Source organism: Tauraco erythrolophus, chromosome 17, assembly GCF_009769465.1.
Source record: "Tauraco erythrolophus isolate bTauEry1 chromosome 17, bTauEry1.pri, whole genome shotgun sequence".
NCBI lineage: Eukaryota > Metazoa > Chordata > Aves > Musophagiformes > Musophagidae > Tauraco > Tauraco erythrolophus.
Genome location: NC_141481.1, coordinates 8,325,734 through 8,349,502, shown reverse-complemented (window position 1 = coordinate 8,349,502; position 23,769 = coordinate 8,325,734). Strand labels below are relative to the sequence as shown.

Genomic DNA, 23,769 nt, shown 5'->3' with positions numbered 1-23,769 from the left:
CATTTGTGACTTTTATTATTTTACTTTTTTTTTCTCTCAGAGAAACCAGAACTTTTGCAGATTATTTCCCTTCACAGTCAGTTTTGATTATTAGATGGAAGGGGCCTGGCGAATTCACATGCTTGTGGGGCAGAAATTAGAAATATTTCTCCTCTCTTTTTAAAGGTTTAGCTCCTGCTGGCTCTTGCACCGTACAATGCAGCTGTTTAAACATTACGATGTCAGTGCGTTTGGAAGAGGGTGCTGTTGTATTAGACAAGCCTTTTGATTTTTCAGTCATTGAAATTTCTCAGCATTTCTTATAAGCCAACAGGGCATATGATTCACAGAGGCAACTAACTGCTCTAAAGGCTGGAGAGCAGCAGAGGTGCTGGGACACTGGAACTGAGGATGAAAAATCCAGCACAGACCAGATGCCGGAGGCAGAAATACCTGCGAGGCTGAACGCCTTTGCGATATCAGACCTTGCTTTTGAGAAAAGTTAATGTATTACTGCCTGGTCTCACTGCTTAGCCCCTACACCTCTGAGTAGGAGACGAGGAAGGTGCTGCAGAGGGAGGCTCACTGGGTGCTCACCCTCGTTCTTGCACTGTTTTTCTGGTAGCATCTGCCTCTGGCTGCAGCAGGAGGTGGGATATCGGGGCACCCGGGCCCTTTGGCCTCAGCGCTCCAGCCTTCTCCAGCGTTTATTCTGCATTTCATGGCATTTTTTTTTTTTAAAGGAATACAACCAGTCAAGCCTGTGCACGGTTTCTCTTTTTCCCGGTGACACCGAATCTCCCTGTTTTACCCTGTGCCTACTCCCAACCAGACATTACATCAATTCTCGCGAACACCCGGGTAAAAACCGACATTATAAAACGGGCGGCAGCGACCCAGGGAAGCGCCGTGCCACGTTTCCACACCGACCGCCCAGCACCCGCCGGCCCCCCCGCCCCTCATGCCCGGGGCACCCCTGCCCGGCGCTAACCGCACGCTCGCTGCCGAGCCCCGCCGCCCCGAGCCGAGCCGAACCGGGCCGGGTCCCCGTGTGTCCCCCCCGGTACTCACCACTCGGGCTGCTCGGCCGCCCGGGGGTTGAACCTGATGTCGCTGTTGACATTGAAGAGGAGGTCGCCGTCGGCCAGCGGGGGCAGGGCGGCGCGGTAGAGCGGGTGCTGGAAGAGGGCGGCCAGCGGGGCGGCGGCGGCGGCGACGGGGGGTGGCGGGCGCGGCGCCCCGGGGGCGATGAGCCGCCGCGTCCGCGCCGCCGCCGCCCCTCCGCCGCCCGCAGCGCCGCCGCCGCCGCCGCCCGCCGCCCGCTCCGCCGCTTCCCGCGACTGCGAGGAGAGGTTGGAGCCCGGCTCGGCGCTGAAGTCCTGCAGGATCCGCAGCGTGTGCTTGCTGGGCCAGCGCGGGGCGGCGCGGGGCGGCGCGGCGGCGGGCGGCGGGCAGGAGCAGCCGGGGCGGCCCTCGGTCCCCCGCCGCTCCAGCCGCGGCAGCAGGTCGATCATGATGTGCATGGTGCAGGCGACGAGGAACACCATGAGGATCAGCACCCGGAACTTGCGGACCAGGAGCATTTTCATGGCCGGGGCGGCTAATAAATTACCGGGGGAGGGGGAGGGAGGGGAGGCGGCGGGGTCGGTCGGGAGCGCTTTCGCGGAAAAAGCCCGGGCGGGCGTGGGTCTTCCAGGCCCCCCCCCGGGGCTTTGGCTTTCTCCTTTCGGATCGGGAAGCGAGCGATCAAGTCAATAAAGTTATCTCCATAGGCGCCGAGAAATAAGCAGGCTAAAAACAATAGGTCCTCATTTCTCAGTATCATCAAGAACTTAGGAGGGGGAGGGAAAAATAAAAAATAAAAATAAAAAAAATATATATTTAAAAAGCAGCACCGGACCGAGCCTTTAAAATCAATAGGAAAACAAAGCCAGCGGCATTGCAATATATAAAGCCATCTGTTCACGATTTCTCTCTCTTTTTATTACAGGGATCACAACAAATAGGGAAAACTGGTTCTTGAAGAGAACCCGGCATCTGGCACTAGCTCTGATTAAATAAAATTATAAAAAAAAAAAAATAAAAACAAACGGGGAGGAGAGGAAGGAAGAATAATATTAAGAAAACCTGTACGGAAAGGCGACAGAAGAAAAAAAATCATCCATAATATTTGGCTGTGCTGGAAACGCTGACTCCCTTCCTTTGAATTTGACCAGTGATGCAGCAGAAGGGCTCTCTCCCGCTCGCTCTCGCTCCCTCTCTTCTCTGATACTGTTTAAGAACATTGGCCGGAAAATAATTTTCTTAGAGCGGTTCCAGTTTCTTCATCCATCGCATCCAGTGCTTGGGAGAGATTAATACGTTCAACTGAGATCAAGGCTGGGTGGCTGCTGTATCCGAGCTGGGCTTTTGCTTTGGCTTGAGTTGGTTTTTTTTGGCTGCAAAACTGTCAGATGGCACAACTGCAACATAAAGGTTAAATATGGCACAGAAAAAAAAAGGGGGGGGGGGGAGGATTAGAGGAAAGAAACTAATATAAATCAGTAGAGGTTCTTTTTAGCGAAGAGGTCCCGTCTTTGATCTCTGCTGGATCTTACAGATCTGCCTTTTAGAGAGAGAGAGAAAGGAAGAGAGAAGGGGGGAGAGAAGGGAAGAGGGGGGAGAGATCTTTGGCAGGTGCAGAGTGAAAACCTCTTTCAGCTACACTGAATTCTGGAGACTGGTTGGACTAGTAGCTCTGCAGCTCCAGCTTTCAGTGGGTGTGTTAAATATTATGAGCGAGCCATGATTCCTGCCTTCCTCACGTCATAGTTAGGAGATTGGCTAAATAAACGCTACAGTGATAGTAACAGGAAAACCTCAACCAAAGCTTTTTTTTTTTTCCCCTCCTCTCCTCCCTCCTTCCCACCCCCCTTTCCATTCTACTGCAGCTCCAACTGGGACAAGGAGAGGGCGTCTGTTCCACAAAGGTTTGCGAAATTTAGAAAAAAAAAAAAAAAATAAAGTGGTAGCGGAGAGGGGAATCTGCGCTAATAACGTTGTAAAGTAGGAGCGCGGTCTGTGCGCCCGGGCTGGCAGCAGCAATTCTGCTCTGTCATTGTCTGGGCTGGAAAGCGGCCGCCCGCTCCCCATCGTGCCCACCCCCTCGCCGGAGCAAGGTCAAGATGGAGAGCCCTGTGCTCCGCTTCCTCCGGAGGAACAGTCTTTAGTTTTAATCCGAGATCCTGTGGGCTGTGATAATCCGTGAGCGTGCTGCGGGGTAATCTGCCCTCCTCCCACTGCCTGGAGCTGTGCAGGCAGCTCTCCGGTGGAGTGGACAAGTGGCTGATGGAGCTGGTGGTCCCAGGGCCAAGGCAGCCTCTGGAGCCCAGTGAGTGCCGTTGGTGATTGTCTAGGGTTGAGGGCAGGCTGGAGGAAAGGACAAGCTGCTCCAATGGTCTTCAGGTGGTCGGGCAGGGATGCTCTGGGCTGCCAATTTTGAATTGGGCAGAGGGTCGCCTGGATTTTATGATCCTTATCAGGGTTCAAACAGCCGTTGAGTGGGGCTGCAGTAGGAATGAGAAGGGTAATGTGCTTCTGCCTACTCACCACCCCCTTTCCACAGAGTCATCTCTGTGCTGATTGTGCTGGCCCATTTGTCTCTGGATTAAGTAACATTAAATTATTTCTTTCCCCTCAAAAGTATTTTTTTCCCCCCAGGCTCCATCCAGCACTGTTCCCTCACCGGTCACTTCCACAGCACCTTGTGCTCTGCCCTCCTCTGAAGCACATCCATGCACTGCTACAGTGTCACCACGTTTTTGCACAAGGGAAGTCACTGCTTCTCCAACGGGAAAAAAAGATTGATGAAAAAAAAGAGCTGTCAGGGCTACAATCCTATGGACTGCTCTGTACCTTTATTGAGGAACAAGACTTGCTGTCCAAGAAGGACCTCTTAGTACCAAGGCTCAGAGATGCAGGTCGTTGTACTTGCAGCACCTTGATTCCCATGGAAGCCACCTGTTATATCACACGGAATCCTTCAAATACCAGTGTACTTAATCATAGCAAAACATTTTGCTGTGGAGCCAGAAGCAAGATTTTCCGTCATTTTGTGCTGTTTCACCAAGATCAGCTCGGTCAAAGGACGCCTGGTCAGTTGGCTAGAAAGGACCTTTGTGCCGTTACCTCCCACCACCGCTCAGTGGCAGGTCTGTGTGGTGCTACTTGGGAAACTGAGTTTGGTTCATAAGTTAACCACCTCTCCCTGCAATGAGCTAAAGTGCAGCTTATTTTAACCTCGTTTAGCAAATTGGCATTCTGGGTCCATCAGAAATAGCCAACAGTTTTATTTCAACCAAGGAACCCACTGCTGCTGGAAGGGGATATGATGTGTGATGGAGGTGCAGCATGATGCCACATGGAAGACTATGTTGTGTGGTGGTGTTTGGTTTTGGTTTTTTTTTTTATCTGCCTGTGGCTGTAGCCTCTCTTATGCTGAGCTTCTGGTGCTGCCTCTTTGGGAAGACAGCTGGGCTGGATTATCAATCAAGACGAAGGAGACAAAAGGAGGCAGGTGGAAGTTGGAGCCTGTGCCTCAGGGAATACAGTGATGGAGGAGAGCAGTTGCCAAAGCTGATGCTTCAGGAGGGGTGAGTGCAGGGTACATGGTTCTGTGTGTATCACTTGTGTTCCCTTTGCTATGGCTTTTTCAAGGGGTTCTGGGTGAGCTGCTTATATGACTTGTGAAGATAGACAATGTTATCTATTTTAGCATGGCATGATAGAGTTTGTAGGTTGCAGGTGGTAGCAACAGGGATTTATTTTTTTGGTAGTGTCTGACCTACTAAATGTGAGGGCTATGGTGGGGTGAGCCTTAACAGGCATGATGAAGAGAAAATTGAAAATTACTTAAATATGTTCTTTAAGTTGTTTGAATCTATTACTTCGCAGTAGTGAAACATTGTGTCAAACATGTTGTGACTCCACGTGCAAGAGTTATGTGATGAAAGAGAATATTTTAAATAAAATATAAACAACTAAATGCAATTCATTGCATAGTTTTTGAAAGGTGAAATAGCAGGACTGTGAGCATGTAACTGAATCTTTGAAACTGCTTTTTTTGTTGTTGTTCTTGTCAGTATGACCTTTGGTGTGTATTTGCTGTCTGGTTAAGTGTGGTTTCATCCAAATCATGTCTGCCTGTGAACTGGATCTCCCTAACTCTCTTCTGTTGGCTTTCTGTTCCTTGAGCCTTTCAAGTGTTTGAGTTTTATCTGAAGATGGGAGACTGGGGGATGTACCCTATTGTCCTCTGTAACTGACCCTTGTGGACAACTTTTGCCGGGCCCAAAGTTGTGAATAGAGATGTGAATGAAGAGCAGCTGTCTTAACTCTCTGCATTTCTTCTGTCACCTTCCTCCTTTTTTGTGGGATTCGGAAGAACTGAGTGTCACTTTTGCAAGATTGTACTGAACTAGTTTGGAGGAGCTTTTCTATAGTGTAAATAACACACATATGCTGGTGAAGTCATGATGTTGAAACAAGTGTCACCAGCTGGAGAGTCTCCTGTGATGATCTGCCCTGGAGTTATGGCTTTATTGACCTGCAGCTAACTGCTTGGAGGTGCCCATCAAGGGCAAGGGCCACCTCACCCCAGTTTGCCAAATAAGCAGTAACAACTGCTTTTATCAAATCTGTTTTTTTAAAAAAAGACCCATGGGGTCTTTCCATACACTGTTCTCAAGTGCCTCTTGTTTGCTAGTGATTTAGGGTGAAGTGTGCTGGTAACCCAGATGTGGGCAGCAAAGGAGGGCAGCTCCTGCTGTGGTCCTCCCTTGTACCTCCTGTGGGTCACTTGAGCTGGTGCCATTCTTGCATGGGCAGGAGGATGTCCCTCAGCTCTGCTCCCAGCTTCCTCAAAGTCTTGGGAAGTATCTTACAAACTGATTAATTCAAGCTGCCTTCTGTGTGAAGTTCTCTGTTCCTGTTGACAGTCTGCAATTATATTTTTCCTTAAATTGCCTGGTATCTTTCTGGCTTCAGTCTTTCCCGGCAGGGATGAGCAGATGCTGTTACCTGAATCGGATTTTTCTTGTCTTTTTATTCAATACAATAAAGCAAGCTTTAAAGGAAAATAATATCAGATAATTTGTCATTTCTCAACTTCAGCATCTACAAATGCCTTTACCTGTCAATGTGGTCATCTGAAATAAGAGGCACGGGCTAGTCGGCAAACACTAGCAGAGAGTGAGCTTGTGGCTTTGCTTTGGACCAAGGACAATGTGTAATTCTCTGTTTCCTGAGCCTTTCTTCCTCCGTCCTGGAGACTGCCAGTTCATCATCAGCCCCAGTAGTATATTGCAGCCCCTCTGTGGCTCTATGCTGTGCTGGTTGGTAAAACAAGGGAATGAAGCCAAGGCATGTCTAGCTTTTCCTTCTTCTGTGTGGCCTCCATCTCTAGCACATCTCAACACGGGGAGGATACCAGCCTCCAAGAACACAACCCTACTCTTATTGTGGAGCCATTGTGCCTTGGAAGTGAGTGAAGGGGCTCCTCCTGCCTCCCTAATCATCTCTTTGGGAATGCAGAGTAAGTGGCAATCTCACGTTGGCATTCCTGTTTGTGGCCCTGTGGGGCTGGCAGGGAGCCTGGTGTTTGGGCCAGGCTGGAGATGGGAGCCTGACTATCTACTGGATTGGGAGGGCTGAGGTGGCTTGTGGTCAGGAAGCCACAGATTGCAGATGTGTGAAGCCAGTGAGATAAGTCAGGAGCTGGGTTGCAGGTCAGGATAGCCTGGAAATTGGGCAGCAGGTACAAGATAAGGAGCAGGCAGGCTCAGGGACCAGGTCTAAGGGCTACCAAGGCTGGTGCAGCTCCCAGGACAACCTCATTGCTGATTCTGGTCAAGCATGAGCTTGGTGCAGGAGAGCTTTTGTGCTTGTGCTGGGATCTGGGGTGGCTGTGACCCACCTCCAGTAGGGAATGGTTCCCATTCCCTGCTGCGAAGGAAGAAAAGAGGAATTTGTGTCCAGCCAGCTGGATTTCAGCTCTGTCTAACCCATCTATGTACCTTGGTGCCTTGGCCCTTTCACTTTCAGTGCAAGTGCAGGCTTTGAATGTGAGTTACCTTTCCTGGTGTCAGGCATTTGCCATCAAGACTTGGAGTTGATGGGAAAACAAAAATTTTGGTAACTGCTGACTGTTGTAACAACTGCTTCACACAAGCTTTTAACCACAGAACTGGCATGTGTAGAGCCATAGAATCTTTGTAATAATGCCTGATTTGGGTGGTTTCAGAAGTTCACTGTTTATTATTTTACTTTCCGAGGTCTTGGGCTCAGCAACAAAAATGACAGTATTTCTGCTTATCTAAACTCTGTCTACATATGGAGTTCCAGTACACGGCCAACAGCTTTTCATTTCTGCTGTGTTGTGTGTTGGACCAGTATTACCCCTATAATTGCTAGTATTATGTAAACAAGGAAATAATAAGTTCTTAATGGAATATTATGACATTATTGAAATGAGCTGTATGCAACAACTTATTAATTTCAATGAAATCAAGTCCTTTACGTCAACTCTTATTTTCTTTTTTTGGCCATTGAATTAAAATCTTTCCTCTGTTTTCTTGGAAGTGTTTGAATGTTACTGGAAATTTCATATTGAATCACTACAATCACAAGCCAAGATTGCTTCGGATCTAACAGCCTTTTAATTTGGTATTATAAATTAAAACTAAGTGCCTTTTTTTGCATGTTCTATGTTTTACTTTTGTTTAATAATGCGATCAAGAATTTTGGAGCGGTTATTGTCCTATATATTCTGACATTTCTTCATTGTTTTGTGCATGAATTAGTAGTTGATCGGCTGGTGAAATCTGTGTAGATGTTTATTTTCCCCATTTTTGTCTGCTTGCCTCACTGAGCAGCGACAATGGTCAGTGTACATGATAATGTGTTCAGGTAAATAAATGAAACACGGGTTTGGGTGAGTAAACAAACCCAGCTATTATTTTCTGTTACAATGGCTTACAGCCTTCTGATGTAAGTCTGGAATATAGCAGGGCAAACTGTAAGTCAGGTCTGATTGCACATTTTCAATCAACATAACGTTTTCATTGTTACTTCTGATGGAAAAAATGGATTTTCCTTTCTGAAAACTTCTACCTATGATGCTGAATGTCCTGAGGGCATCACATGCTTTGCCTGGTGCCTGCAGCAATGCTGCTGAGGATGCTCTTTCTGCTCTCCCTCTCTTTCCTCCCAGTGAAGATCCATGTGCTGACCCAATTTATTGGTCCTTTCTCTTATAAACACAGATCACACTGGCAATCTAATGGGTACTGCATATTAACCTCACACACTGTGAAAGTCACCTTTATTGCTGAGGAGCATGCTTGATCCTGAACAGAAGGCAATTCCTTAAGCTTGATTTCATAGTCTACTTCTTGTTGGTGTGTGAAGGATCAATGATACCTGTTTGATGTGGTGTGCTACTATACCTTTTTGGAAAAAAAAGACAAACTACTATTGGCTTGATTGCCTTCTAGCCCAGGATTTTGTTGGCTAAATTATATTTTTTTGAACAAATCCTGACCAAATCTCCTCCCCCAAATCAAACAGGCAGTGTGGCCAGCCATCCCTTGCCACAGTGGTTTTGCTAAAGTTGGCTGGAGGGGCATTTAGTTACAAGCCTGAGCTAAATAGTGATGAAAGGAGGGATGTGTGACTGCCTTCCCTTGATACCAGCAGAGCTGGCTGGTACTGTCACATTGTCAGAGCCGGGCAAATGGTGGCTCATCCTGGAAATGCATGACCAGCCTCACCTGATTTCAGAAAGCCGAAGCTTTCAGCTTCAGCCTTTTGCTTCGAGTGTTCCCATTGTTTAAGTTGGGATACAATATTCTGGATGATCCAAAACCCCACGGATTGCTTAATAAACCTGTTGAAAGCGGACAACTTGTTATTATATTAAGGCAATGAAACAGGAGGCTTTTCCCTGCCTGTTTATTACTCCTCAGCTGTTGCAGATCAAGGGTTAGCTCCTCAGCTGGTATCAGCTGGCTTTGATTTCAGTGAAATGCCATCTGATTATATCAGCTGAGGATCTGGTCCACAATGCTTAATTCTTCCATTGGCTGGAACAAAGAGCTGCCTGGTGATGCAAGAACAAAACCTGTTATTGTTGTTGCTAGAGCGATGTGATTGGCCTGTGGAGGGATCACATTTGCTCTAGTCATTCAAGTGGAGCAGTAGTCTTGCATATAACTATACCACAGAGGGGCTGAAAACTCACCTTTTTAAGTGGTAGGATGTCATAAAGGAAATTAGCTGTTAGGAAGTTGTGTTCTTATCTAAAAAATGAGTATTTAAACTAAGTCAAAATAAATTATCTTGATGTGCATGATGTAAGACCATGCACTACTTGAGTTACCATAATTTTATCTTCCTATAACAGCTGATTTCTTTAAAAACAAGTGTGCTCAAATAACCTGTGTTCCTTGTGGACCTTCTGAGTTCATGTAATAGCGCATAAATCTTTTTAAAGTGCATGAAACATGGCTCGTGAAATTACATGTAAAATCATTTTGCGGAATCATTGAAATCGATAGAGCTACATGATTTATGCCTGGAGAAAATGTGTTCTGGTGCTAAAAGATGTGGTTACACAAGCACGCAGGAAGCTTCTGCATGCTGCGATGTGCAGAGTTGCACGCAGACCCCTTTGAGTGCAAAGACATGAATGTGTGCACACATTAACAGTTTAACTGTACGCTGAAGAAGCTCTTCTGGGAATTCTTTTTTTGTTGCTGTCTAATTTAGATTTGTATGGATGTTTTGACTTCTTAACTTGTGCTTTTTTTCCTCTTGCCTGCCTAAATTTTCAATCGGATAATTTTAAAAAACCTGAGGAAGTAAGAGAGCAAACCACAAAGACATTTTAAGCATGCCACAGCCTGGAACAGAAATTAAAGTACTAATAAAAACCCCTCATGGGAGAGTCTTACAACTAGGCAGTGTAACCTAACAGGCTGTGAATTACTCTGCCCCCAGGAGATGCCAAGACTTTCCCCAGCGTGGATGCTCCCTGGCTATGTGATGCTGGAAAGCTGTTTCAGTTCTGTTTCCTCATCTGATAGGAAGGATACCCAAGAGCATTTTGAGACCTATTAATAAAAGCCACTACAGGAGACAGACAGTAATATTTTTGGTCTTGCTTCCTTGGAGAATAATTCACACTCCTGACTTTAACCTCAAAAGAAACTCAGACTCTTAAGGATATTCTGCGTAGGAAGTTCCAAAACGCTGAGACTTTGGGTGAGTCCTTGAGTCACGAAACCCCTGAAACTTAGTAGTGTCCTTATATACATAAGCAATTGTGTGTCCCTAAGGACAGCAGGATGGGACTGAAAGTGCAAAGCACAGTGAGTTTCTGCAAAAAGAGAGGCTTGTGAGAACCCCCTTGCAGCTCTTCTTTTCCCCAGTCCCCTCTGTTTTCCTTCTCTCCCATGTTTTTCTTGCATCCTGTCCTTAAAGTGTTTTCCTGAACACTGACCATAATCACAGATCCAGTTCTTCTGATTTGATATTAAAGACAGAATCATAGAATAGTTCGAGTTGGAAGGGACCTTCAAGATCATCTAGTTCCAACCTCCCTGCCATGGGCGGGGACAGCTTCCTCTAGATCAGGTTGTTCAAAGCCTCATCCAACCTGGTCTTGAACACTTCCAGGGATGGGACATCCACAGCTTCTCTGGGTAACCTGTTCCAGTGCCTCACAACCCTCAGAGTGAAAAATTTCTTCCTTATATGTAATCTAAATCTCCCCTCTTTCAGTTTAAAGCCATTGCCCCTTGTCCTGTCACTACACGCCCTCTCCAGCTTTTTTGTAGTACCTTTAGTTACTGGAAGACTGGTGTAAGATCACCCTAGAGCCTTCTCTTCTCCAGGCTGAACAGCCCCAATTCTCTCAGCCTGTGTTCATAGGAGAGGTGTTCCAGCCCTTGGATCATCTTTATGGCCCTCCTCTGGACTGGGTCCAACAGTTACATGTCCTTCTTATGCTGAGGTTCCCAGAGCTATAGGCAGTACTGCATGGTGGGGTCTCATGAGAGCATCAATAGTTACCATCAATGTTCAGGTGGCACTGCCTACTTTTGTGGCAGACAATATCAGCATTCATCTGCCTATTTCCCAATCCCTTTACTTGAAAAGGAGAAAGAAATTTGCTTGCTGTTGACCTGGGGCCCTAGAGTTTGGGTCCAGATGTGTTCAAGCCTGGTTTTCATTTAGGGTGGTGTTGGTGCAGTTGTTCCCAAGCTCAGGGATGAATTGTGGAGTTGGTTTGGTAGCGAGAGGGCTCTAGATAGGGTTTCTAGCTCAGTTTAGGGTTCTATATCACTTACTGGTTGCTAGAGCATGTTCTAGCTCACTACTTGGTTCTAGATCAGGTTCCAGATCACTTCTTGGTTCTAGATTGGAGTTGAGTATAGTTCCTGATTGTTATGTAATTAGTTTGGGATTCAATTTGCTTACTGATTTCTGGTTGCTATGTACTCAACTTCATGTTTGGGAAGATGGTCTTGAACTTCAGCTCACTTGTTGGGTCAAGACAGTTGTTTGTTTTGGATTGCAATCTAGGTTACTGCTTGGTTGTAGAGCATGTCCCAAAGCAGCCCATGGTTCTAGATTGTGTGCTAGATCATATTCTAGGTTGCTTGTTGGTTCTAGAGCATGTTCTAGATCAGGTTCTAGGTTGCTTGTTGGGTTCCAGGACAGTGGTTTGCTCTAGAGGAGAGGGTGGGTTTTTCTTTATTTTCCCTCTTTTGAGAGGAAGGCTCATAGAATGGTGATCTTGTCATGCTCCCATAGCAGAGTAGACGGGCAGAATCGCCTCTCTCGACCTGCTGGCCATGCTTCTTTTGATGCAGCCCAGGATACAGTTAACTTTCTGGGCTGCCAGTGCACATTGCCGGCTCATGTTGAGCTTATCCACCAGCACTTCCAAGTCCTTCTCCTCAGGGCTGCTCTCAGTCCATTCTCCGCACAGCCTGTACTTGTGCTTGGGATTGCCCTTACTGAGGAGCAGTACTTTGCACTTGGCCTTCTCCTTATACACTGTGGAATTTGCTGGTTAGGTGCCATTTACCTCATACTCAAAATTCATTCTGGGACCTGAGAAACGCTTCCTGTTGAAACTGAGATATGCACTCCCAAAGAAAGCCTTATTTTTTAATAAATGCTTTTTTTTTATTTAGGGGAAAAGGAAAGGGTCCCATAAAGCTTTCATAACCAGACTATCTGACACAGTTTTGACATTACAACCCTGAATGAGGTTTCCACTGTTAAGGTTAACCGTCCCACCCCACCTGTGGTGGCTCAGCAGTGCCAGGGTGCCCTTCCTAGCCCTGTAGCACCTCAGAGATGTGGCAGCCCCAAACCCCCCTGCCATTGATCCGCATCCCGTGCGGGCCAGAATGGAACCACATGCCCTGTGTAGGCACATCCTGGAGCACAGCCATCGCAGCGCTTCAGCTGCCTGGAACTCCGTGTCGCACAAAGCGGCCAGCCGCGCTCAGCAGAGGCTGCCGGGGCTCCCATTGTTTTCCCCAGCAAACTTGGCGTTGGGTCTTTCCCCAAACACCCCCACAGCCTCTCAGCGCATCCCCGCCAATCTACTGATACTGAAAGCTTTGACCATGGAGGATTCCTGTGCAATAATTGTCACTTAAAAAAAAGAAAAATCTCCCTTTTCCCAACAGCTGATGTTTTTGTTGTCTCAAGCCTTGCCATAAAATTCACTGCAAGCTTAGAGAAAAGCATGTGAAAGGCAGGTGCTTGCAAAGGGTGCTTGAGCTCCCAGCAGCCCTTTCTCTTTTCCACCTTTGGAAGTGTTGCTCAGTAGGTGATAGTGAAAACATAATTAAAAAAAATATATATATACACCCTATGTGTTCCTAGTCCTTAACAAATATGTATTTCTTTGATTTATTACCTTGGTGTGAGATTCCTTTCTAATGAATTTGCACTTACCCTGTGGTTTGAGCTCTTCCTTGCCTGCTTCTGCCGGAGTGTCCCAGTGCTTCTGTAACTCTGCCAAGGCAGCAGGTCTAATCCCAGCCTGCTTGCTTCCTGCTACACACCCTTGATATCTGAATTAAACCATTCTAGCCTGAGTTAAGGTGGGCCTGGCCTGACCTGACCTTTCCTTCCATGAAGATGAGGGGAGTCTACTGTTGACTTGCCAAGTGGGGTGGTGAGAGTCTCTTCCCTCCCTTCCCATCAGCAGGATGGGGGTTTTCAGGAACTGCTTTGTTGTCAGTGAGATTTCAACTCTTTTAATCTTAAATTTGCCTTTGTTTCCCTAAGGGTTTTTCCACACTGTCCCACTTTCTTGGGTTATTCTATTGATGTGTTGCAATAATAAACTCTAGCAATTAGATTGGGTTATTTGCAGCTGCTGTTGAAGGTGGGAGGATGCTTGTAGCCCTCATGGCAGAGCAGCTGTGCTGTTATGAGGGAGGGGAGATCTATCCAGTGTGTCAGGGTGCTGGGGGCAGGTTTGTTTTCTGGCTTGCTTATTTCTTGTCAGGTCTTGGGCTTCTCCAAGGGATGGGCTCAAACACTTGAGACAGCTTAGGTGCCTGAGCTGGAAGCATAATTGCTACAGACTCCCTGGTAAGTCAGACCTAATTGCCTTTGGAGTTGTCATTCAGTTGAAAGACCGAGGCAGATTGCCATATATAGGTCGAAGTAATAAGACTTGATTTGTCTGCTCTGTCTTTTCAGAGGGGGAATGCTTCGAGGCACGGCCCATCCTTTATTCTGTGTTTGTACAGTGCCTCAGCAAGAGAGCCGTGTCCTCGGGAGGAATACAGGTTGGAAGAAGGATGGGGATAATATATACGCACAGTGCCTATAATCCAGTGGTGGAAGCAGTTGCTCACTTACCTTCTCTGCTGGAAGATAAAAACTTTGGGCAGTTGCCAAGAAATGTGTCAAGGTTATAACTCTCTGGTGGGCTGCAAATGTGAATGTCAGACATGCAAAGTGAAAGTGGTTTCAAGTGCAGGCTTTTTCTTTCTCTGGTTCTTTGAAGACTGAGGTAACTTAAAGAAAAAAAAAGAGGTTTCCATGGAAACTTTTGAAACCAAAGGAGTGAATATTAGTGTGCGCTTTGTTCTGTGTTCTTCACAGCTGATAGAAGTCACAGTGTAAATGGACCTAACTGCTGAGTGACCTCTGACAAAACCAGATAGGAAGTCTTTGTTGTTGTTGTCAGTGATGATGATTTCTTTTTTTTTTTCAAGGTAAGAAGTCTTTTTCAGTGAAGTGATTCACTGGTTTTAACTGAAACTTTGAGGCAGAGACATGATGACAAGATAGAGACTGCAATGAGTAACAAGGCTCAGTCAATTATTGACTAGCCCATCTCAGCACCTTTGTTTTCTTTGCTGACAAAATATCACAACATTTGTGTACAGACCTGAGCTGCAGGAACCAAGCATTGACCATTCTGGGCGTCACTGTGAAAAATGAACATTTTCTTGTTAGAAAGTGAATTGAATTCTCTCCTTGCAAAGCTTTTCCTATTATCTTTTAGATTAGTGTTCTCTACATGGCTGTCTGTTCCGATTTCTGTCCTTTCTTGTAGGAAAACATGCAGAATAGGTACAAGCCAGTGCAGTATCTGTTGTCTTGTAAAATATTTCAGAAGCTCAAGTGAAGTTAGATGGAGCAGGGCTGGGGTGGGACCACATTTCAGCTGAGACCTCTTACAGATGCTAATATGGTGACTTGTGTAGATATGAATCCTTCTTCACATGGCATATCTGCTATTTCTACTGGAGTCAAGAGCATGAGGGGTTTGTAGTAACAGTGCCTGCAAAGCTCTGCTATGCTCACACTTGGCTGCATGAAGGTATGCCTCTCCCTCTCCTTTCCAGCTGTCTTCAAATACAGATCGTACCCTTCTGGTAAGTTATTCAGGGCACAAGGACTGGACTTCTGTGCCTTTTGCGTTGGTGTTACTCCTTTCAGCACTAATGTAGCCAGAAAAACTCTGAAAAAGGAACAATGCTTGAGATCCCCCAGGCGGTGCTGTGCCCATGGAGCTCCTCTCCTTAATGTGATGGGGAGGAGGCTGTTGCAGTTGGATCAGATCCCCTCAGCTCGAGGTGGTAGCAAAACCTCTCTGATGTCCTTGATTGCTTACTGAAGTCAGCAGAAGTTCTGCTCATGGATCTTCCTCTTGGCAGTTTGATAATCAAGGACTGAACAGATTGAATTGAAAGGCTGGTGAAGCCCTTGTGCATAATGCCATCACCAGGAGCAGAGCTTCTGCTCAGCCTGTGGTGGAGACCTTGTGTGTAATGATGTCAATGGGATTTGAGGTCATGCTCAGCTCACTAATGGTCAATGCTTTGCTGGGCTATGTTCTGCAAGACCCATATTCATAATATTGGAGGCTTTCATTTAATGTAAGGCCACAAAGAGTTTTTGGTTTTTGTTTTCCACAAGGTACGCTTTAGAATCCCAGTCTACAAATGGAAATGAGGTAGGTGAGTCAAGTTCTAGGAGTGGTAAAGTGAAAATTAACTAAATAAAAGGATTAAGTTTCAGATGTGGATTGATGCAGTAAGGCTCCTGGTATCTCATTGCTTCTGTGCCACAGATAACAAATAAGCTAGCAAGAAAAATAAAAATTGCATGAAGAGCAAAGAAGTAGCAAATCCAAAAATGCTTCAAAGACAGCACAGTGAAACTGGTAGAGTTTAACAAAAAAAGCTTTTGGAAAGAAACATTAAAAGGATAAACATCAAAGGAAGAACAAAAGGAAATGGGGACAAATAAATTAAAGAACAAAATTATGAAGCAAAAGAACAAAATATCTTATACACAAGGGCTGAAAATGAAGGACATGAAGGAACAGTGAAACGAGGGAATAACAAAGAATATGAGATGCAGCTTGGAGTATCACTTGCATAGATGTTCACAGTCCAACATGAACACTTGCTTTATACTTCCTACTTTATTTTTTCACTTATTTGATTGTTCCTTAACCCAGAGAAGATAACTGTAGGTTCCTTCTAATAATAATTACAGGCAGGCCATGCCTTCTATCTCTAGTCTTTAGGGATAACACAAAAATAGCACTGGGTAGTCAAGAACCATTTGGATGTTTTGCTTTATGCCACTGGCAGTGGCAGACCTGGACAGAGGAGTTGCAGATGGCAAAGGACAGAGCACTGGTGTGTGCTTGAGTTTGGGTAGGACTTGGGGGTGTGTGTAATGGTAGGGTGGAGGCTGCTTTCCACAGGGAGTCTTTGATGGAGATCTGACATGTGACTTGTCCTGTCTGCCACCTATGGAGAGGTGCAGGAGAACGTATGAAGTACCACTGCCAATAAAGTTAGTTATGGTTAGTCCATAGGGTTACTTTAAGCACTAAGGGAGGTGCTGTTTCCCAGACTCTTGGTATGTAGCTGTTCCTTAAACTTGATGTGGAGATCAGCCTATAAAATAGGGCCAAAAGGTCCTGCTGTGCAGCTGCTCCAAATGTGCTTCCCCTGCACCAATGCTGAGGGCACAGTGATGGCAGCACTGGGATAAGGGCCAAGGTTTGCTCTGGGTGTACGGGGTATAACAGGTGCCTCAACAATAGTCCAGGGTGAACTCATTACAGAGGCAGCACAAAAGTCTCAGAGCTTAATTGTTCTGTTTCCTACCAGGTTTTGTGTTGTAAGCCTGTGGTGAAATGGGAGTGAAATGGCCAATGCATCCCGTGAGTCCAGCTGGACCCAAACTCTTTTCCTTGTAAAGAACTTCAAAGAAACCAACTGAACCCTCTCCCTCCATACCTGGTCTAGCAGTTGGGTTTATTCTCAGAAGCGAGACATTGGTGTAGCTGCGAAATGGTTTGGGAGGGGTAAGGATGCTGGAAGGCACTGAGATATAAATAGCTTTACCCCAGAGGGGGAAGCCTTGGCAGTCTGTGTGCCCCTGTAGCCCTTTTTCCACTGTTAAATTTACAGAAGCTGCGTTCTGATGCAGCAGCACTTTCTCATCTGCTCCTTCATTGCAGTGGCAGCAAGAAATGGGTGAAGACTGCAAACGTGCTCCTGTTTGCACCCCACATGAAGTGTCATCTGAAGTAATTTGGTTTTTCACATACTGACACCTGACAGCCAGAAAGGCTGAGAAACAAACAGAAGAAAAGGAGAGCAAAGAGTGGAAAAAAAAAATAGTGAGACTTAGAGGTGAGAGACACAGCAGTGGCAATTGCTTCTGAAGTCCTTTCTATTAAAGGTCTGCGGAAGATTATTTTCTCCTTTTCTTTGCTCTCCAGGCCCCAGCGTTCAAAGGGCAGGTGATGACTCCAACTGCTGCCAGCCGGGTCTTCCAGAAGTGCTGTGCTTTGGACTTGGGCAGGCTAACGTCAGTAGTGGGAAAACTTGCCCTGGGTGCTGAATATGCACACTTGCATTCTTGAAACCCAAGCTGAACTTTTATTTAGTCTTTCTGAGTCATGATTCAAAAAAAAGTAGAGATCACAGTTGTGGAAAAAAGCAGCAGAAACAGCTTTTTGGCACAAACATATGCAAGCCATATTTCTCCAACAATAATTTCCCGTACAAGTTGAACCTCTGAAGGACACTAAACTTAAATTGAACTGTAGATTTTGTAACATAAGATGGTATTGTCAGTCTGGCAAGCCTGACAGCTGTAGAGCGATACGAAAGAAATTGTTCACCTATATTTAGAGCAAAAACCAAAGAACTCTTCCCAGAGTCTGCATTAACACTGCCATCCCTCTGCCACTCTGGCCATGTCATTTAATTTTGTTGCATCATCTGAAAATGGATGTGAAATTAGTACCATATGCAGCTAGCATGTAAAGGCCAGGGGAATAAATCACAGTGAGAGAAGATTGCATTGTCCTTAAAGAGGGAAAAATCAAGACTGTAAACATATGAAACAATTGTTTTTTTTCTCATTTGCCTGGTGGGTAAGTGGCACGTGGTCAGTGCTTGCCTTGTGTGGGGTGAGGGAACCCGATGACATCTTTGTGTTATGGTCTGCCATGGAAGGTAGATGAGCCTTGTAACTCACCCTGTCCCCTAATTGCAGTGGGCTGGGACCTGCATGTGCTAGGGGCTGGCTGTGGCTGGGGTGGCCCAGCCAGCCAGATGTGCCTCTGCTAATAATAACAGGAATTGCCTTATGAGCAAAGCTCCATCTGGGTCGTTTGCGTCAGCTGCAGGGTCTTGGCTCGTCTTCTCCTGGACAGGTTATGTAACAGCATCAAAAATCAAATACACCATTTGGATTTCACCTTTTCTGAACATCTGGCTGCTCACAGTTTAGGCCTGCTGATTTTATAAGGATCCTGGTTAGAAACAGGTCTCTGCGTACACAGGCATGGAAAACAAATGCTGAAAGATTGCTGAGACAATAACCTTGGAATTAACTTTCAAATTTGAGTGAATATATTTTCTCTGTTCAGCTCAAAGTTTCAGTAAGAGCAGTGTTGTGGTGCGTTGACCTCTCTAATTCAGTGCTTGTTTAAGAGAGTCTCTCTTCCAATGCTGCATTGCTACCTCTGAAATCAGTGGAGAAGGGTTCTGGAGGCTTGCGAGGAGGCAGGATGGGACCTGGAGCTGGTGGTGCCTATGATGAGTCCAGTTGACTTCAGCAGGCTTTGGAGTGAGCTTGTAAAAGGCTGCTGGCAAGGCACTCTGCGGTGCCCTCGCAGCGTTTTAATTTCCTCTTTGCTGTCTCAGATAGTCTGAACCTACTGACCTTTGGTGTATGCTGATCATCTTCTGTTTTTCACCAGGGAAGCAAAACCCAGGACAGGTTTTGCTGGAGGATTGTCAGAGAAGCGATTGCAGCTTTTAATCTGCTTGACTTGCTGGCTGAGGTTCATGTTGGCAGATATTTTGGTGGCTTGTTGTTGGAGGCTTTTGTTGATGGGTGCTCTCTAAAGCGATGTTCGAGGTATCTGGCACACCCTGATCCATGTCCCTTTGCAGCCAGCTTCAGGATCCCCTTCTCAAGTAAGTGAAGTCAATGGGATTGTGTGTCACAGCAGCAGCATGTAAACATAAAGAAAGGTTTCACAGCCTTGTTCTTAATGTTTATAAGCCCAAGAACTTGGAGGAAATGAGAAGATAAGTATGATAGTCTGTTCCTTCAAAGTCCCCCCAGCGTTTTAAACTGCATTTCTAATTATTGTAGCAGATAATAAATACAATACATGCACCCATGCACATAAAACAGCATTATTTTGTGCTTAGTCCATGTGTTTCATGTAGAAATCTGGATGACAGCCAGATCAGTAAATGACTCTGATTTTTAATGGAATTCAAAACCACAACAGATGTACTGTATACTGAAAAGAGTTAAAAATAACTGTTTGCAATCTCTATGCTTGCCTTTAAACAAAATACATAATATACAGACCAGGAGTTGTTTAGCATATGGAGACTTTAACATTAATAATTGCCTCTGCTATTTCTGAGAGCTTGCCAGGTTTACACAGGGGGGCCTTGAAGTTAATGACGAGTTTCGTAGACAGGATATCTGCTAACATTTTAAGCACTCTCTGTGTTCCAACCCTCTGACTGCTCTAAGCTTTGAAAATCTTTATGACCACTTGTGCATTATGGTAACTTTTGTGAAAAGATGTGCAAATGCCTAATAGAAATCAGTTCCTCTCCCTGCCCTATGGGGCAGCTGGATATTTTTATTTGGTTTGTATCTGGGTAAACTGAGAAGTTAATTCTGCATTGCACAGCAAACTTTTTTAATGTTGGTGCCTCATTCTTGCTACTGGTACCAATTCTTCTTGTTACAAATCAGAATAACTAGTTCAGCATTACATGGAGGGTTGGCTGCATCTGGAAAACTGGATTAACTCCAATGTGCTGCATAACTCCAGCCTGACTGTGATCCTTGTGAGCAAAGATTTTGCCTTTAAGAGTTAATTTAAGCACTATCCCAATGTGTATGTCTTCCAGTGTGCTCAGCCTCATTGCAGCTGTCAAGTGACTGGGAGGCCTTTATGTAAATCGTTTTGACAATACACATTTGTAAGCTGGTGTAAAGAAAATGTTTTCTTCCTTTGAATGTTATATAGTGGAAGAGCTTCATCTCCACATCACGATTATGCTTTAATGCACAATAGTTTTAAATAGTCTCTATGTAAGGTACTCCGTGCAGACTCAGAAACAAGTTTTAGGGAACAGTTAACCAAACTACCTGAAAGGCTGATATTTTTTAAGAGGAATTTTACCTATTTCTGCCAACTTCCATACAGTACATTTTTGATTCAATACGTTGCTCTTTTAAAAAAAAAAACTTGTTTTCTTAGAGTGCTAAAAAAAGACCTTTGAAACGCCATGAGACTATAGTGATGAGTTATGCTGGAGAAACCAATATTATATCTTTCATCATTTGTCTGGTGTCCTTGCCAAACTTCTAATTTAGCAGTGCACAGTAGTGCACCAAAGTGAGTCATGAATTCTTCAGTATAATTACCACACAGTGCAAAACCGAGGCTGCAGAAGTCTGAACCTTTTCCTGTCTGTTGTTTGTTGTTTTTTTTCTCCTTCTACTCGCTTTTCAAATACCATATGCTTTGCAGGATAACTGTGCATTACATCACAGCTTCAACTCTGTTCTGAGCAGATATGATTAAAAGCTAAATTTTAAGTTAACTAAAAGTCATTTTTCTGGGGGACAGACACAAAAGAGAAAAATGTGTTTGGATTTTTTTTGCAGCTAGAATGTGCATTTGGTGGGGTTTTTGTAGGGAAAATACCCAAGTAGAGTTGTAGGACTTAATATGAGATCTGAGTAAATGCTAAGAGATTGTCTTGTTGACATTTTAAAATTAGATTTTCCTTGAATTGATTTTTATATCCTCGTATTTTTCTTGCCTGTGCATTTTAGAAAGGGATCCTTACACATCAAGTAGTTGCAAAGGGCAATTGGAAAGTTCATGCATTTAGTCAGGGTCTGATTCCATGAATAACTGGATAACAGAAGGGTCCCAATGACTTTGGGTATTATCAGTGAGATGTGGAGATACACCTGCAATCTGGAGTTCCAAAATTGCTGCTGTATCCAAACTGATGTATGTTTAAGTGTGTTCATTGAAGATCACTAATTTTTACCTATTTTATAAGTGCATACAAGAGCTCAAATTCTGAAAGGTCATTACAAAAGACTAAATTCTTTTCAAAGTTGCTAACAACTGAAGCCTTTCTTCAGAAAGCTGTTTCAAGTTGGTTTTGAGACTTTGCATCTTCCAAGTTGCCACCCATGACTGTTACTTTCAACAGGGGTCTGGAGTGGGTAAGAACTTAGAAATTCAACACAACTTCCCCAATACCAGGGAGACTTCTGTTTCTTCAGACTCTGCAAGAAGATGAATTTTTTTTCCAAACATGCGAACTAAAATGTGTTGATATGTTAAATATTACTGCTGTATTTGAAGTATTCCTGCTTCCCTGTCTGTGTTGCAGGATGGTTGCTGCACAGGTACTACCAGAGCATAAAGAGTTGATGCCACAGATCTTGGGGATTTCACTTCCTCAGTGCTGGGAGGATGGTTGATGTTCAGTGGCATATCCTTTCTAGGTGTTGTGAAAAACTGCTTCCTGAGCTCTTAACTGCACAAATTCACTTCCTGCAGAAGGCACAGGAAAATGTGGTTGTGTTTCTAAAGGCATAGTTACGTTTCAGAGAGCTACTACAGAAATATTGCCATTGCAAGCTACAACTACATGACCTTCTCCACCTCCTTCTTAGTATTTCCCTACTTGATAAGGAAATGTGCCTTCCAGACATAGGTCTACTCAGCAGCTATATATGAAAGGTGATTATTTTCTAACTGTGACCATGGAAAAATACAATGACAAAAGATGTTACAAACTCCCTTTGCATTTCTGGAAACTTCTTCCCCTCTGTCCCAATTACTGTTTTGGTTGCCATATCTTGATTCTGACTTGTGGCTCAGCCCTGTGCTTGTTTCATGCTTGGTTAAAGGCAATTAAAGCAAAGGGCTTGCTCATGTGAGTGGGGTCATACAGATGCAGGAACACTTGCACTTTGCTGTCACTCTGCTCTACCCACACTACTAACAAAGCTCTCAACCCCCCTTTTTCAGTAATTGCATTAACCAAACTCAACAGTCTGACAAATTTCCAGATGTGTAATTTCTTTTGCTTTCATAACTGTGTTTATAGGAACATACTGTGGTGAGAAGTTCATTCTACATCCATGCTGAATTAGATATCTTGGTTTTTTTCCTGCAATGGACTGTTTCAGAACTACAGTGTTGCTGTTGTAGGAGCTTATTATAGAGAGGTGAAACTACCTAAACTAATGGGTCGTTATGTACACACTATTCATTTGCTTGGAAGTTGAATAATAAGTTAGCTATATAATGAGTATCATTCTTCAGGTTATGGAGGTGTTGGATTTCTCCATTGTGTGATCTTCTCTTCAGTTGCTGCAGTTGTAGTGCTTCTCATACACCCCGATAAATTTTTGTATAGTTACACAGCTGCATGAAGAGTTTCAAAGCATAAGTAAAAACACTTTCTAAGAGTTCACAGCCTAAGCTGTGCACATCAAGAGGAGATAACAGCAAATAATATAACATACTTGGCATGAAAGACAACATAGTTACGTGAGAAGCTGGAGTAATCATGTGGAGGGGCCGAACAAATCAATTGTTTCAGTTGGTTGGAAAACTGAGATGAGTTGTTGAGGAAGGGCTTATACCAGAGATAAGGCATGGTGGATCAGATCCAGAAGGACACTTCAGACACCAGGACAGCACAAACAAAGCCTGTCCTACTCACTGTGATTATAATAGCTGCCTTGGAGAGATGGATTCGGTCTAAATGCTGCATTACTTTGATTTTTGTCAATTAGTCTGATGCAATTAGATGAAGCCCTTGCTCTCTGTGCTTGACACTGCAAGATGCTGAGGAGACTGGCCCTGATCCAACAAAGCACTTAAGTGATTCCATTAGCTTAAATGGCACTACCTGTATGCTTTAAGCATGCACTTAAGTGCTCTGCTGGGTTGGTGCCAGTGTGTGCAATGGGTGGCAAGATCAGATTTGTAGCGATCACCAGAGTCTGGTTTTGGGTTTTGTGTGCAGAAGGCCTATATGGTTTCATTTATTGCTTCTTTAGTCCTGCTCTTCAAATTGTGATTTTGCTAAAAATAAGCGGCGACACTAAATAATCACTGCCAAAAAGTGCTTCTCACAGTATTTTTACAATGCACACTATCAGAAACGGTTCACCCAGAGTAATGCCAAGCTGAACCATTCCGATTAAGAACACTGAAGTGTTTGAGGCAGTTAAATACAGAGATGTCTTGTAACCTGTGAATGTTGTTTGGGAGCAGTTGAAGAATATTATTTGAAATGGCTGATATTCTTGACTGAATGAAGGCTGTGCAGCCAGATGCCTAATGACGTTCTTGGACTAAATGGAGCTATAGCCTATGTATAATTGTGGTAAAATGATATCATAAAATACTATAATTATTATTACTTGGTTTATATACTGTTTTTAAAAAACCCAAAGGTATTGTTAATTCAGAAGTAAGTATATCCACCAAGTCTGGAAAGTTAGAGGTCGTACAGGTGCAAGAGTCCACAGAGAAATTCAAAATTATTTACCTTAAATTAAAGAAAATGGGCTTGAAAGGGACCTCAGGAAGTCCTTTAGTTCATCTGTCTCTTTAAACCAGCAGCACCATCTATTCCTCAGCCTCCCTAA

General features: G+C 44.5%; 1 protein-coding gene across 1 annotated transcript in view; it reads right to left on the bottom strand.

The window, feature by feature from the left end:
- FAM20C (FAM20C golgi associated secretory pathway kinase) overlaps positions 1-1,568 on the bottom strand; it is a 58,387-nt gene extending 56,819 nt beyond the window's left edge. Inside the window, exon 1 of the mRNA XM_086622224.1 lies at positions 1,051-1,568. Coding sequence (XP_086478350.1) covers positions 1,051-1,568 — 518 coding nt within the window. The remainder of the gene's footprint in view (positions 1-1,050) is intronic.
- Between the last annotated feature and the right edge of the window lie 22,201 nt (positions 1,569-23,769).